The sequence below is a fragment of the Benincasa hispida genome, chromosome 3, assembly GCF_027475165.1.
Source record: "Benincasa hispida cultivar pf3 chromosome 3, pf3_genome.v1.1, whole genome shotgun sequence".
Taxonomy (NCBI): domain Eukaryota; kingdom Viridiplantae; phylum Streptophyta; class Magnoliopsida; order Cucurbitales; family Cucurbitaceae; genus Benincasa; species Benincasa hispida.
In genome coordinates, this window is record NC_143480.1 from 33,368,617 (window position 1) to 33,384,691 (window position 16,075).

General features: G+C 33.4%; 3 protein-coding genes and 1 long non-coding RNA gene across 8 annotated transcripts; 2 read left to right on the forward strand and 2 right to left on the reverse strand.

Moving 5' to 3' along the window:
• The first annotated feature begins 2,639 nt into the window (after window positions 1-2,639).
• LOC120072918 (uncharacterized) lies at window positions 2,640-7,543 on the forward strand. Its single transcript, XM_039025455.2, has 2 exons — window positions 2,640-2,993; window positions 3,850-7,543. The coding sequence occupies exons 1-2, from the start codon at window positions 2,716-2,718 to the stop codon at window positions 4,043-4,045; spliced, it is 474 nt and encodes a 157-aa protein (XP_038881383.1). The 5' UTR covers window positions 2,640-2,715; the 3' UTR covers window positions 4,046-7,543.
• Window positions 4,947-7,593, reverse strand: LOC120072920 (thionin-like protein). The gene is made up of 2 exons (XM_039025456.2): window positions 7,404-7,593; window positions 4,947-5,484 (listed from the first exon to the last, which is right to left on the reverse strand). The coding sequence occupies exon 2, from the start codon at window positions 5,461-5,463 to the stop codon at window positions 5,083-5,085; it is 381 nt and encodes a 126-aa protein (XP_038881384.1). The 5' UTR covers window positions 5,464-5,484; window positions 7,404-7,593; the 3' UTR covers window positions 4,947-5,082.
• Window positions 7,594-8,868: 1,275 nt separating this feature from the next.
• On the forward strand, window positions 8,869-10,765 carry LOC150037205 (uncharacterized). Its single transcript, XR_016528479.1, has 2 exons — window positions 8,869-9,299; window positions 9,911-10,765. It is a non-coding gene; the product is annotated as an uncharacterized LOC150037205 (long non-coding RNA).
• A 307-nt stretch (window positions 10,766-11,072) lies between these two features.
• LOC120072917 (protein kinase STUNTED-like) lies at window positions 11,073-15,617 on the reverse strand. 5 transcript variants are annotated; one of them, XM_039025450.2, is made up of 10 exons: window positions 14,853-15,617; window positions 14,694-14,737; window positions 14,457-14,572; window positions 14,264-14,376; window positions 13,275-14,189; window positions 12,901-13,149; window positions 12,650-12,813; window positions 12,283-12,510; window positions 12,062-12,211; window positions 11,073-11,583 (listed from the first exon to the last, which is right to left on the reverse strand). In XM_039025450.2, exons 1-10 carry the CDS (start codon window positions 15,106-15,108, stop codon window positions 11,326-11,328), a joined length of 2,493 nt encoding a protein of 830 aa, XP_038881378.1. In that variant the 5' UTR covers window positions 15,109-15,617; the 3' UTR covers window positions 11,073-11,325. The 5 variants fall into 5 exon arrangements, with proteins under 5 accessions (XP_038881378.1, XP_090168218.1, XP_038881380.1 ...); XM_090312092.1 differs by having other exon boundaries at window positions 14,272-14,376; window positions 14,853-15,538; XM_039025452.2 differs by having other exon boundaries at window positions 14,694-14,734; window positions 14,853-15,488.
• Window positions 15,618-16,075: the final 458 nt, after the last annotated feature.

The window sequence follows — 16,075 nt, forward strand, 5'->3', positions numbered from 1 at the left end:
GAACGGATGATGCGAGGAGGAGATCTAGGTTGACGGCTGCAATAACAGAGAACAAAAAGAAGAAGAAACCAGCTAGCAAGGCTCTGATACCATGTCAAAAACAAGATCTGAATGAATGATTTTTGTGTGTTTCTATAGATCAATTGTACAAGTATAAATACCTTGGTACAAACACTAAAATTAGCAAACAAGAATTCCCTAACAAAGCTCAGCGATCTAACAGAAGAAGACTTGACTTTGCAATCTGAAAATCCTAACAAAAAGAAGTTTACAATTTAATAGATGGTATGATCAAGGATTCATCAATTTGAACATGTTGGTTTTAGGATGTGCTGCTTGACCAACAAAAAAATGTCATGGAATCAATCATGTTGCTAGCCAAATTGATCCCTTCTTGCACAACTAAAGAAAAAACTTTGTTGATAGAGGGAATCATATTCATAACTAAAATTTGAGCAAGTAATTGTGCAAAAGACTCATTTAATCCCATTAAAAGTTATATAACATGCTTAGTTTGATGGAATTCAGAGAGAGATTTAACACCATCGCAAGTACACTTTGAACATGAACAACCTGGTCGATAATTGGACATCTCCTCCCAAAATGTCTTTAATTTTGTGAAATACAAAAAGTTGGCTTAAGTTAAATTAGATAATTTCTTGCGTAATTGGAAGATTTGAAGACCATTTTTGTGGAAAAAGTGCTCTTTCGAGTCTTTCCAAATTAGAGAAGAATCACAATAGATTATGCTAACAAAATTTTCTTTAGAAACTGAATTTAAAATCCAAGAAACAACCATATTATTATTCTGAATCCACAAGTTTATCATGTTAATTAAGGTGAAAATACTGGCACGGAGACAAACAAACCAAGTTTGTTGCTCCCACTTTTATCGTAGGAATAAGCAGGAAAATAACAGATAAATTAAAAGAAAGCAATAAAACTGGAAACACAAAAATTTACGTTGAAAACTCCCAACTCGAAAAAAATCACGGCCTACTCAAAAGAATAAAAAATTGTTATAATAAATTCCACCTTGGCAAGATATTTGAAGAATCCACAACTTCTACAACAATCATTGTTTTCACCAACAATCGTAATTCTCAAATAAGTGAACTATAACTTACTTCACCATGAAAAGTAGACCGCTTGGAATATCACCTCCAAAGATTTTCCTTTTTCGTCACAACAAACCTTGCTGATGTTCATGGTGCAACTTCCACCTACTTGACTCACCTGGAAGTCCTTCAGCCATCGACATAACTTTCACTACACACCTTGCATAACTGTCAAGTCAATGTCCATGTGCAAACTTGTGGAATTGCTAACATCACATCATCTATTATGGTAAAGCGGATATACCACAAGGATGAATTTCGTCTTCTTCAAAGGAAGTCACCATCTCCTCTGACGAGAAAGATATCATCAGCATCTGATCTAGAGTCCTTTGATGAATCCATCATTTGAAGTACTTCATTGCAAGATACAACCTAGATTTATAAAAAATAAATTAGATTAGGCCAGCCGTTAACAGCCTAGCCCAACCAAGGAAACATCACTAGCTTGGCTAAGAACTCAACTTTCAAAATGTTTATATGTATTTAGAGACATAATCCATCATACTTCATTTAAATATAATTCAAAAGACATTAAAATTTTATTGTTTATAAGTTTAGATCACTATCACACCAATTCAATAAACTCTAAATTATTTTTTCAGAAAAACTATCTCATTTTTATGTATTAAATAATTATAAAAAGAAAATGTCCAACCAAGTAACATATCTGAAGAATCGATATAAATTAAGGACAAAATAACTAGATAATATAACATAATTTATAATAGAAAACTAATTAAAAATTGAAAAAGGTTAAATTACAAAAGCTTAGATCTCGTTTGACAATAATTTAATTTTTTTTCTTAATTTAAACCTATTTTGTCCACATTTATTACCATGATTTGCCTCTTTTTTAAGTAAATTCTCAAAATTTGGCTTGGTTTTTAAACTATTGGTAAAAAGTACAAAGAAAGAAAGAAACTCGGAAGTAGAAGTAGTATCTATAAGTTTAATTTTCAAAAACAAAAACAAAAGATAAAATAGTTACCAAACCGGCTTTAATTTTAAACTTTGAGTTTTGTGTCCAATTGAAGGAGATGAGAGTTGAAAGTGAATTAAAAATCACAATTAATCAATTTTTTATTTGATATAACAAATTGTAATTAAATCCATTTAAATACATGTTCATTTCCCCCTAGTTCTTAAAATTAATTTCAAAGTAAAACTTAGTCCATAATTTTAAGAAATGTCCAAGTTCTTAAAATTCTTAATTATGTGTTTAATAAATCCCTAACAAATTGAATTTTAAAAAAAAATCAATTATTAGATATAAATCTAAATTTTATATATAATAAAATTAAGTATAAAATTTCAATTATGTGTATTCGTGAATATTAAAAATTTGAAAACCCGATACACTACACATGAATTTTTCTAGAAGTTAATAAAAATAAATTGCAGCAGAAAAAACAAAAAAATTACTCATTCACTTCAAACTCCGCATCTAAAAAAGAGAGAAAAAAAAGGGTGTATTATTATTTTAAATTTGAAACCACAAAAAGGAGTTTTGAAATGTTCAAAAGCCAAAGCTAAAGTAAAGGGAGTGAATGACAGCTAAAAAAATTCGAAAGCAACCAAATAAGGAACTTAACTACAAATGGGAGAGATGGGTTGGAATGAGATCCTTTTTTTGGAAAAGGCCATGGAAATTTGCAATGCAAAAATTCAAAGCAGATTGCTTCTTATGTTGTTAATTTTGATGCTTCATGTTGCTTCATGTTTTGCAGATTCTAATAGGGCTCCAGAGAGGCCCTCTTTTGGGAACTTCATTCAAGAAACTGTTGCTATTTTCAAGAAATCTCATTCCACTCCATGGGACAAAATCAAAAGTCTCATTCACCAAATGCAGTTGCAGTTTTTCCCTCCCAATTTGGAGTAATTTTCTTCCCTTTATTACACCCTTTTCTCCATGATTGCTTTTCCTCCTAACTATTTTTGTTTACTTATTAAACTTTAATCTATTTTGCTTCCTAAATCGTAGATCAGAGTATTTGATATGCAATGTATTATAGATCGGAGTGTAACATTGATACAATAGATCAATTTATATATCAACTAGATATCCATGAAATACAAAAACAACAATTTAGTTTTTACACTAGTTGGTAACGACTTAGTTTTTTTTTTTTTTTTTTAAAGAAAATTGTAATAATTTAGTTCTTAAACTTTAATTAATAACAATTTTAGTCTTTATACTTTACAATTTGTAATGATTTAATCCTTGTTATGAAAAATATTATTAAAGTTTAATGAAACTTCTTACATAAACCATTTCGGAATCATTTTTTTTTTTAACTATAAAGATTAAGTTGTTACATAATAAAGTTAACACTTAATTTTGAAGAGCTTTTTTTATAACATGGACTAAATTGTTATCTATTTCAAAGTATAGGGGCTAAAGTTTTATTTGTTCAAGTTCATGGACTAAATTATTATACATATGAGAGTAAAGTACTGAACCATTATCAACTAAATTTCAACCACTAAATTGTTTCTATGAAAGTTTAGGGACCAAGAGTGTTTTTGAACTCAAATGAATATCACCAATATATATCTTATCTAAGACGCAAAGATATATATATATATATATATTTACAAGAATATCTATTGATATCAAATACTTTGATTAATCTGTTATAGAAATATGGATATGAACATCGACATTGATATTTTAATCTTTTATAGGTAAAGTATCAATCAGATATTGATATAGAATGATTGTGTTATGCAGTTTTAGGAGTAGAGATGAACCAAAGGGTATGGTTGATGAAGTGAAAGAAGCAGTGGAGAAGAGCTTTGGAGCAAGCAAAGATGCAGTTGAGGTATCTGCTAAATCTGCAGCAAAAGTGATGGAGGAAGCAGTTGACAAAGTGAAAGAGAACCTGGTAGATAAGGACAAGGACAAACGTTCTCATGATGAGCTTTGATTTGATCTTCAAGGACATTTTCCATTTTCTTAAAACTCTCTTATTTTTTCTTTTAAACCAGAGATTCAAATTGAATAGGCTTCTTGTGACAGATGAGGATCACTTTGTGCCTTACTCCAGTCACTACCTTTCTACCGTGAAGGATGAAGTATATTTCCTTTTTTTTTTTTTTACCTTATACAATGAAATTTTTTAGGAATATTTAGAAAAGTATTTATTTTTGAAAAATTACATTGTATGGCAAATATATTTTAAAACCAAAATCCTAACTTTAACTTTTTTTGTAAGTGCAGGTGTGATAATCACATACAAATCAGATAACATTCATATAAAAATCAGATAGTAATCAAATTTTCGACTAAAAGTTTTTTTTTTCCATGTTTTCAAAAAAAGCAAAATTTAGAGACATGTACCCAATTTTCAATTTTTTTATTTTTTTATTAAAGTTACAATTGCCCCTGTATTTTTTATATGTAATAAACATTGATAAATGAAATAGGAGAAACTCTCACACCTAGAGGTGATTACAACCTAGATTTCCAATTTAAAACAAGATAGATTAAAATGAGCAAAATGATGCTTAGTTTTTGCACCAATAAAAGGCAGACAACCAAATCTATAAAGCGATCAGAAAATGAGAAAAAAAAACTCTAAAAAGACGACTATTATGCTCATCCCGTGGACACAAAAAAATCCAGAAGGGAGACTCGGCAAGGCTCTAAAAAAAATCCTGAAGGGAGACTAAAAAAAAAAAAAAAGGGCACTAAAAAAATTCAGAAGCCAACAATAGATTCAGTGTAGATTGTGTAATCTAATCGGACAGAATGCTGGAAATTGAGGGGTGGGGGAAGAGGGGCTAACATTTGCAAGCAATTTGAAATCTTAAAGAAGCAACATTGTGTAACAAGCGAAACATGGGTAGATTGAGAAAAACATTTCGTATCGTCTCTCCAGAAAGCCAAAAGTTTTAGGCCAATGTTCACAATCCAAAATGCAATACTAGAAAAACTGCATTATTTACGCATCACATCATTTCACTAAGATGAATGAAAAGCAGAAAGCTTAAGACATTCACTCTGGCATCTCCTAAGACAAACGTCATTCCAGTTTGGTACTTGATGCTGGTTCACACAAACAGTGCGAGCACATGCATCTGTGCAGGCATCAAGTTCGGATAATCCACAGACAGTCACGCAAGTATCGGGAATTGGGTCTTTTGAGAAAGACCCTACCTTTTTCAACATTCTCTTTGATGTGCAGACCCTCTCACAAACAAAAATGTCATCTGAGTTTTTCTCCCTTCCCCTAGCAGTCCTTATTCTCTGTTCCTCAGAATGCCTCCTCCTCATTCTGTATGCTTGCCCTGCAACTACTGCTGGAATAGCTGCCCCCAATAGCGACCACCATACTTCCACCATCAGCTCTCTTCTCCCTTGATGCTGCACAAACAGAAAAAGAATAAGGGAGAAATGGAATATTGATCAACCGCTCATTCAACCATCAATTTGTGGCTATAATAGTATGATATAGGATAAACCCACCAATATTCTGACCAAACTCATCTTAAACCATTAAAAAGTTCTGGTCTAGGGTTGGTTAACGAATTAAACGGAAAAAAAATGACAAGGGTTGGTCTCCTACTGTGAGAGAGAGACAAACCAAGATAACGGAGCATACAATGTCCCCAAAAATATTTAAAATCTGATAGCTCTATACTTCTCAGGCCAAATTTAAGATAGAAAGCGATCTGAGGACAGTAAGTTATAAAGAGAAATGAGAATGCCATTCTTGCTGTTACCTGTAAAATTCGAGTATAGGAACAACAAATGTATACGGTGATTTAGCAACCAACCAACAGTTCAGACGAGATAACTCGACATTTCTGGCTAGTAGCTTAATTTACTCGAATGCATACAGTAATTTAGTAATCAAACAACAACTGAAACGAGAAAACTTGACATTTACCATGCAAGAAAGAATCAAACTCAGAAAGAAAACAAGATGGGGAAATAGGAATAAGACAAGAAAGGAAAAAAAAAAGCCAGTTAATAGATACACACAAACTATCTATATACTATAGAATAAGTGGCTACGAGAATCTTAGGAAGTGAATACGTCTATTTGACCCTAACCATTTTCTACATACATGGTGCACAAAGCATATAGATGACATTTGTTTTGAATATATTCAAAATAACATTGGTTAATATGAGCAAGAAAGCAGGGTGTGTGAGTTATAGAACCCCTCGAGCCAGAGTTAGGATTTAAAGTTGAGAAGAGGTTATTTTGAATCTTCGATAGAGAGTTGAATGATTGGAGCAACGTTATTGTTACTTTGGAGAACTGTATTCCCTCCATTGTTGGGGATCATTTGGCGTGAAGATTAGAGTCAGGGGGGAAAATACTCTGTTAAATCAGCTTATTCAGATTTGCATAAGAAGAGAAGGATTCTTGACAATGTTATGTTAGGAATCAAAGTAGTATGGACTGCCTTTATCCTACGTTGATCAAAATGGGATGACTAATGTAGTGCTTAACTGGCTTGGCTCTTCCACGAAATATCTGACTTTTGGGATGTGGTTCTCCAAGGTGCTTAAGTACCTAACATATTCCTTGCAAGAAAAAAGTCATGTTTTTATTGTTTAACTTATTCAACCATGGTGCTTGAAATTAATGACAAAGTTGAAAGAAGATATCCAAATTTTGCTCTCCCCAAACATGTGCATCTCGTGCACGAAAAATGAAGAAACTTTGAACCACTTTTTCTTCATAGTGAGTTCAGTAGAAGGGCTTGGGAGCATTTTGGTAGATTGTTTAATTCGAGTTGGTGCATGCCTTGGTCTGTTAAGGTTTGGATGGTTGAATCCCTTAGTGGAAGAGGGTTGAAAGAGTCAGCATGCTCTGGAGCAACTTGTCAAAGGCTATTTTGTGGTTAGAGTGGAAGGAAAGAAATAACAGATTATTTCCCAATAAATGTAATTCTTTTGTGTATTTTTATGATCTTGTGCAGTTTACGGCTTCTAATTGGAGTAGCCAACACAATTCTTTGAAATTACACCACTCACTCAATCATTCTCGTTCCCTATGAATGTCGATCAAAACAACTCCCAAGAGCTATGGATCAAAAGAGAAATGGATAAATAAAGAAGAAGAGAGATGATTGGAAAATTCTTGGTCTCATGCAACAAATCGAAAGGCAGTTCGAGCTGTTTTTGTTTTCATTTCCATTCGGGCTTCTGTTATTTAGAATAATAATGATAATAATAAATCAAAACTAACCCTCCATTCTTCCATTAGACAAGCCCTAATTTTTGGTTTTCAAGTGAGGAGAAAGAAAAGATGGAGAATGGGAGAATACCAGAAACAGCAAGAGAGTACAAAATCAGTGCAAACCCTCTAAGAGGGAGGATGGGGAGGCACGAGCGGAAGAAACACAGAGGCGGCGGCGGCGACGACTCTGAGCTGCTGAAAGAGAGGAGGAGACGACGTGAAGACGATGGTGAAAGGATTGAGGGTTCCCTTTCTTTTATTATTTTTTATTTTATTTTACTAGGGTATTTTTTGGGATGAAAAAATAACTTTTAGCCCGATGTTGATAAGTCTGAAATTAATATGTTGGAGTTGATAAGTTTGTATTTGGAGTGTTAAATAAAATCACTTGGTGAATATAAAAAATAAAGATGGCGGAGAAAATAGAATTTTTCGATAAATATAAAAAAATAGAAAAATAGAAAAATAAGGGAAGATGAAGTTGTGTGCAAACTTCAATATTATTTACAAATCAGTTATAAATATCAAGGCCGAGGGATTTACTTAAGACCTATATTAGATTAATGTCTCGAATTTTTTTTAAATACTATGATTTATGTCCGTCATTCTCTAATTTATAAATTGAAGTATATTTCATATATTTATTAAAATATTTTTAAATACCTAAGAAAATGTTCTAGGATATATTTAAAATAACCATGAATAAATAAAAAATGTTAGTATATTTAAAATAACCATTAATTCATAAAAAAAAAACCCAATAATTTGATAGGTAAGAATGAACGTAAAAATAAATTTTCGTTAAAGACATTATTTTTCAAATTGAAAAATGGAAAAAACTATAATAAGTGTATTTTCTCTTTCTAATTGATAAATGAGAAAAAAAATATATTAAATACATTTTCTCTTGTATTTTCTATCCCTATCATTAAAATAGCTTCAAGAAAAGGAAAAAAATATAATCAAATATAAATAAATGAAAAATGGTATAATTGTCCAAAATTAACTTTAAAAGTCATATTTGAAAAAATTCAAATTTTAGACATTTACGAAATATAGGATTTTCTTTAGATGGTAGAAACCCAAATATCAATTTTAACATAAATTGTCGTCAAAATAAGTATAATTCAATTATTATAGTGTTCGTATTATCAAGTTCAAATCAAAGATAATTGGCATGACTTTACTCCTTAAAGATTGAAGATTAAAATTTTTAAAAGTCAAGAATGAATTATGAATAAAATCAAAAGTATAAAGGCACGAACATTTTTAAAATTCAATGGTTCTTAGAATACAAAATTGGATGGTTGATGAACTAAATTTGTAATTTAATATATATATATTTTTATTCATTTCAATATTTTTGTGAAACTTTAAACTAAGTCCAAACAAAAAATATAAAAATATAACCTAAATTTATATTTTCCCAATAAATAAGGATCAAAATAACGACATTTGCCTAAACACATGCACCCAAAGAGGAACATCTGGCTTATCTCGAATTTGATTGGCTGAAAGAATCCAAGTTCTAAATTAATTATTATATAGAGAAATGAAAAATAATAAGAAGAAGAAATTTCATTCCCTATATATAAAATTCCCAATCTCACGATCTAACCTCTCTTAATATTATTGGTTTAATCGAGAATCATTCTTGAGGTCAAACTGAAACTCAGCTTCCAAACTTAACAGAAAAACCGCCCATCATTTGGCCGCCGCCGACCACCGCGAAGACCGCCGGCATGGACAAGAAAAACAACGACGACAAAAGAACTCCGATTGTGGTTAGGTATGGTGAAACAAGAAGAAAGGCAACGCCATATTGGTCGCCGGCGATGGATAATATAGTGCAAATTTCTTACAAGAACCCATTGGGTGAAGCAATGGATCAAATCGATTCGAAAATCGATCGTGTTCTTTATTCTTCCAACAAGACCAGAAGGTTACCAATTTTTGATGAGATTTGTCCATTTTATTCCTCTTTGTGAGTATTTTTAAAATTCAATTACGATTTGTTTTTAATTTTTAGGAGTTTAATTTATTTTATTGATTCAAGATGGAGATGGTGGAAGAGATCAAAGTTGTAATTGATTAGGGGATTAAGATTAGTCCTTTCTTTCTTTATGGCTAAGGATTAGAATTAGGTAAGGAATTATGGTAAAAAGAAATAAATCCACCATTAGATTGGTATGGGATTTAATGACTCAAATTTTGTCATTCTTCAAGTTTGTTTCCATTTCTTATGAGAGAGGTATGTTTGATAATCATTTTTTTGTTTGTATTTTCATGACCATAGTTTTCATCATTTTTCTAACAGAATATTTGGAATTCTTATTAACTAAAATTTAAAAATAAAAACAAAATTTTCAAAATTATTATTATTATTTTTTACTTTGGTTTATTAAAACACTTCTAAATAAAGAAAGAGACAATGAGTAATAACAAAATATATATATATATATATATATATATATATATATATATATATAAAGTACAAAAAAACACTGATAGGCTGATAGGGGTTGGGCGGCTATCTTCTTGGGCGGCTTCTATCTCAGCCTTGACGGTTGTTGGGTTGGGCGGCTTCTATCTCAGCCTTGACGGTTGGGCGGCTTCTATCTCAGCCTTGACGGTTGGGCGGCTTCTATCTCAGCCTTGACGGTTGGGCGGCTTCTATCTCAGCCTTGACGGTTGGGCGGCGGCTTCTATCTCAGCCTTGACGGTTGGGCGGCGGCTTCTATCTCAGCCTTGACGGTTGGGCGGCGGCTTCTATCTCAGCCTTGACGGACGGTTGGGCGGCGGCTTCTATCTCAGCCTTGACGGACGGTTGGGCGGCGGCTTCTAGCTCAGCCTTGACGGACGGTTGGGCGGCGGCTTCTAGCTCAGCCTTGACGGACGGTTGGGCGGCGGCTTCTAGCTCAGCCTTGACGGACGGTTGGGCGGCTTCTAGCTCTTGACGGACGGTTGGGCGGCTTCTATCTCAGCCTCGACGGACGGTTGGGCGAGCCTTGACTTGACAGTTGGGTGGTTGGGCGACTTCTATCAGCATGTAGGCCTTGACGGGTAGGCGGCTGCTTCTAGACAATGACAGGTGGGCTGCTTCTAGACAATGACGGGCGGGCGGTTTCTATCAACCTGTGACGGGCGGTTTCTATCAGCCTGTAGACAAAGACAGACTTTTATCATCGTCTATCACAACTATAATTAAATTTTACTATCTTGTATAAATATTTTTTATCTTATTTTTCTATTCTTTGGAAATCTCCCTAATTGAAACCCTAAAACTATGAGATTTTGATGTGATTCAAATATTGTTCTTTTAGGATGAAATTAGGATTAGATATGATGATTCAAATATTGTTTGGGGGAGCTTTACCTATTTTTGCTAAATTTTTATTTTATGTATTTCTTAGTTTGATAATAATATAAATAGGTAAATTTTTATTTTATGTATTTCTTAGTTCGATAATAATATAGAAAAAATATAGATTATAAAATCAAAACAATTATAATTCGATAATTGTTACAAAATTCTACATGTTTTAACCCCTTTCTTTTTTATTTCTAAAATTTATATACAGATTTGAAAAAGTAAAAATAATAACATTTTAAGGGTTAAGTTTAACTAGTCAACCTATGCTCAACTATCCAGTATAAACCACTAACAACTAGAGGTTTGAAAATTCCCTACACTCTCACATGTTAAAAGTGTATATATTATCAACATTGAAATATATGGTTAAAGAAAAGATTCATATCACAGCTAAATCTTGATGCTCCAAATTTTGTTTCTTGATCAATGTGTATATATACAATTTCATATTCATGGTAATCAATCATATTCACTCTTTTAGAAAAGAGAGAAAATTGAAATTTGAAAATCAAACGAGGTTTTAACTTTGTGGCCAAAAATACAAAACGAACTTTGTATTTACACAATGCTATGGACAAATTTCAGAGCAAAATTTAATTTTATTTTTCTTATATTTATTTGTCGCTAATTTATCTGTTTATTCATGTGGATCTTTCAAATAGTCTTTTAACTTTAGACGCCGTGGTTTTGTCACCATGACATTTGATGTTGTATGTGGATTACTTGACGGTGCACGATCATGGTCTATGTCACGGAGTGCAAAACTTAGACTAGGTTTGATCATGAACTTTGATAAGATATCATCAACATCATCGACATCATGATTGTGCTCCTTTGAACCATGAAAATTTATGAAATCATCTACACATGCCTCCCCTTTTAATAGCTTCAGAATCTGGATTAAGATAAAACAAACACAAACATAATCAGCTGAAATTTAATTTATAAATTCATTTATAATGAGTTTAGTTGAGATCAAACAACTGGTTAAGGCATAATACCCTGACAATAGATTAGAGGTTAGAATACCCTCACCCCTAGGCTAAACCTGACCGGCCTAAATTTATTAATTTAAAAAATATTTTTTCTTTTCATAAAATGCAACTCACAGAAAACTAATCTAAGAAAATATGATAAACTCAATATGCAAAAGTATAGGTACGGTAGATCCTGTACTATTGAAGACTTTTGGCTTCACCCTTATCAACACCAAAGTTCTCTAACTTATAAACACCAAACTTCTCTAAGCAAAGCCAAATGGCCAATAATTTCTTGCAAATGGTAACAAATTGAAAACCAGCGGGATAAGAAAATATATGACTTATATATGTACTCTGATTTCACATAACAGAACCTAAGCAATAAAAATTTACCTCACTCATATTTGGACGTAACCGAGCTGATGGATCAATGCAAAGGGTGGCTGCCATAATCACTCTTTGAACCTGATCTTCATTGAAGTCTATATCCAAGTCTGGATCCATCAATGCCTTTGAATTCCCACGGTTTAAAACTTCTTTAGCCTGTAAGTAGCATTTTCTATGGTTATGAACTTGAAAGTAGTCGAGGCTAGAAGAAAGAATCAAGTTCTTACCCACAGGACTAAGCTTCTTTGTCCTTCAGCAACACCGGAATCAATGGGATGTCTGCCTGACAAAAGCTCGAGAAGGACGATCCCATAGGCATAAACGTCGATTTTGTCACTGACCCTTCCATACATGAGATATTCTGGAGCTATATATCCAAATGTACCTACCACGTCATCGTTAATTACATATGATGAATCTGTTGGTCCCCACATAGCAAGGCCAAAGTCGGATAGCTGCAACGGAAACAAACACTATAGTTATAGACGTTTCAGGTCACTTTCCACACTAAAGTTATGCTGCCATTGCAATGGCCTTGAGATATATTTGTCAAGATGATGTGTAAACTTTGCAATGATATGTTAGAAGTATCACCTGGGGTTGTAACTTCTCAGAAAGAAGAATGTTGGAAGATTTAACATCTCTGTGAATTACAGGTGAAGAACACTCATTGTGAAGGTAGTTTAATGCCTCAGCAACAGCAATAGCTACTTTGAACCTCATTTCCCATTGAGTTTTACCTTTTCCACTTTGACTTACTTCACAGATCCATCAACAAAATTATAGTAAGTGCAATGCAATTTCAAAGATGAAGTACAAAGATGATGCAAGTCATAGAAACTCACCATGCAAATTTTCCTCCAAACTCCCTTCATGAAAGTAGTCGTATACTGAAATAAGATGCTCATTTTCCATACATACACCAATAAGAGGTGTGATGTGTTTATGTTTGATTGAGGTAACAATGTTTAATTCCAACAGAAAATTGTCCCGAGCATTCTTGTAGGGCTTCAAAACTTTTACCACAACCGACGTTCCATCGAGAAGACATCCTTTGTATACAGCGCTATATCCTCCCTCTCCTATGAGATTTTCTGTTTAATTATTAAATACAATGTTCAGGAACAGACCTTTACCGTATAAATCACAAAAGTTTGATGATTGAAATAAAGCCCATGTAGCACATGAAATATATGCCTCCAAGATCAAATTCACCAACCTGCCGAGAAATTGGAAGTTGCCATCTTTAGCTCTGAATAGCAGAAGCACTTGCAAACTGATCGACTCATCTCAATGGGAAACTCCAGCTGCTTGGATACTATTTCAAGAGTGTTATTCTCAATACTCATTTCTTTAGAATGAATAAAGATCACCCTTTCTTCACGCTCTTTAGAATTATTGGAAACATAACCATTCTGGGACTCCAAATTTGTGTCAATTGTATCAAGTGTTCGGTTAGACATGCTTGTCTCTGAATCTCCTTCTTGTATGTCTGTTTCCTCAGATTCTTGCAATGAATCTGACCTTTCCGAAAGAGCTACAGGTCTAAGAGGCCAACCAGGTGCCTCTTGTTGAAATTCTTTCACAATAAAGGAGACTGAAAGGCCCATTTTTTCCTTGTGTTTGACTTCGTTACCAAGTTTACCGCCTTTTGGATTTTCATTACTGTCTCCAGCCTCATCTACAAAGTTTTGAAGCACTAGATGACTGGTTTCTTCCATCCCCTCGGATTCATTTTGTAAAGAAATTTCTGGTATTTCCAAAGCCATATCATTTTGGTTTTTTGGTAACTCTGCACCTGATCTATTAGGCAGGCTCATTACCCATTGAACCACAGACAGATTTCTAGCTCCTTTTCTTATAACCTTTTGCCCTACTTGAGAACTTCTCCGTTGAAAGGGCCAACCAAGATTTGATTCTGGAAGCTGTCTTCGTACAACAGAAATCGAACTCAGAAGAGCTTTCTTATCCTGACTGTTTACATTGCCATTTCTTGAGTTTGTTTCTGCATCCCAATCATCTGAAGTAACAGCTGCAAGGAGCTCATTACTATCTCCCTTTGCTACTTTTGCATTTCTTGAGGTTGTAATAACTCTACTGAAATAGAACTCAGGCCTCAAGTGTAATTGAAGACCTGAAAATCTTACAAACATCAGAAAACATTTAAGCAGTTTCAAAGTAGACAATCTTACAAGATGCAATTCAAACCTCTTAACTGATCAACTGACTGCCTTTTAAAGATGGTCTTTCCCTTGTCAGCAAGCATAATACTAGTTGCAGGTAGTTGATTGGCATAGCATTTGGCAAATGAGACCAAATTGCTGGATGATAATTTCCAAAGTAAAGTTAGATAAAATCCAAACCAACTTGCTAAAACGGTGAAGTTCATAGCTTAACCTACCCGAGTGGACCGGTCGGGTCAAATTCTAACATCACGGCAATTGCTCTCCGCTTAGCTAGTCTCTTAATCAATTTCTTAGCAAAAGTTTCCCCTGAATCTGAACCCCTAATTTCATTCTGAAACATATACATTCAATTAATCAACTACCCATAAAAAAACACCAATGTGATTCTACTATGTTTCTTGTAAATATACAAACAACTTACAGCTCGATTGGAGGCTGTACTTGTAACTCACCGTTTTCATTACAGGAAAACTTTTGCTGAACTTCGGACCATCTTCTGAAGAAGATAATAGAAATAAAAAAATCAGAACACCCAGTATTATTACTCATTCAGAAATTAAGTTAAACAGTTGCTCTGCATGCAGTGTGGCAGTGTCAATCAAAAGCAATACCTGAATCTTCACAGACATGAATGGCAATTAAATGACTTCTCCAATTGGCAGACAGTACATCGCCGCCGTTAAGCCTCCGTGCACCATCACCATCGACTATAATCCCAAAAAACGTCGGCCGCCTCTTCTTGTCCAATATACTTCCTTCTTTAATCATGCTTGTCTCTTTTCCAATCTCTGTCTCGCGATTACCATTTGCAGTCCTTCCAGGATGATCCGAAAGCAAATTCCACTGCCCAAAGCGGGCACCCACCATTTTTGAAGCTCAGATTCCTCTTACTAATCTGGAGATTTGAAAAGATAAATACCCATATAGAAAAATCTACACCCAGAAGGCAAGGAATCCGAAAATATTAATCAAAGTTATCGAACCCCATGAAATTTCTTCGTCCCTTCGTTTCCCAACAGAAAAATCAGCTACATGGGTAGATTTTAAACGAGCTGAATAATGAAAATAATATAATCATTGAGAGGATTAAACTATTAAGGAAAGATGAGGCGGCACGGGATCATATTTGCTCATTAGAAACTTAATTTTGACACATTTTGATTGATAAACTGTAGCTGACCAATCTGGGATGAAGACGACAAGCTGCCTATTGATCTAGAAATGGGAATTGCTGCTGTAATCGAAATTAATTAAGAGAAAAACATTGAATTGGTACGCCTAATTAGACTCGCTGAAGTCAACGTTTATTCTTGTTTTTGACCCGCTGCTGCTGAAGTATATTTTTCTATTAAGTTGCCTCTCACATCACCCACCTACTATTGATTTTTTCTAATATTTGACATTAATGTTTTTTTAATTAAAGAGCGACGTCGTTTCTTTGTCTGTGGGTGTGGTACTTACAATAAGGAACATTGTACTCAAATAAATAAATAAACAACATATTAAAACATTCTTTTCAATATTAGATTGTACTAGTCCGTAGAGATGTCCAAATTTCCTGATTAGGCGGGGAATGGAAGAGGGGGTGGGAGAGAAATTTTTTTTGTAAACTAAACGGGGACGGGTACAGGAAATGCATTCCCCATCCCCGTCCCGATTAGCTTTTACATATTTATTTAATATAGTTATTTAATGTTATGTTATTATTATTATTATTATTATATAAATATTACATTTAAATTTCAAATTTGATTATTTATTGAGAAGATAATAAATATATTTAAATTGAAGGTTTAAATTTAGATTATATATGTAAATAATTTGATTTATATTT

Coding starts and splice junctions, on each gene's coding strand:
- LOC120072918 (XM_039025455.2), top strand. CDS start 2,716: ATGGGAGAGATGGGTTGGAATGAGATCCTTTTTTTGGAAAAGGCCATG. Junction 2,994..3,849: donor TTTTTCCCTCCCAATTTGGA/GTAATTTTCTTC, acceptor TGTGTTATGCAG/TTTTAGGAGTAGAGATGAAC.
- LOC120072920 (XM_039025456.2), bottom strand. CDS start 5,463: ATGGTGGAAGTATGGTGGTCGCTATTGGGGGCAGCTATTCCAGCAGTA.
- LOC120072917 (XM_039025450.2), bottom strand. CDS start 15,108: ATGGTGGGTGCCCGCTTTGGGCAGTGGAATTTGCTTTCGGATCATCCT. Junction 14,573..14,693: donor GTTTTCCTGTAATGAAAACG/GTGAGTTACAAG, acceptor TATATGTTTCAG/AATGAAATTAGGGGTTCAGA. Junction 12,511..12,649: donor CTGAGAAGTTACAACCCCAG/GTGATACTTCTA, acceptor TTTCCGTTGCAG/CTATCCGACTTTGGCCTTGC.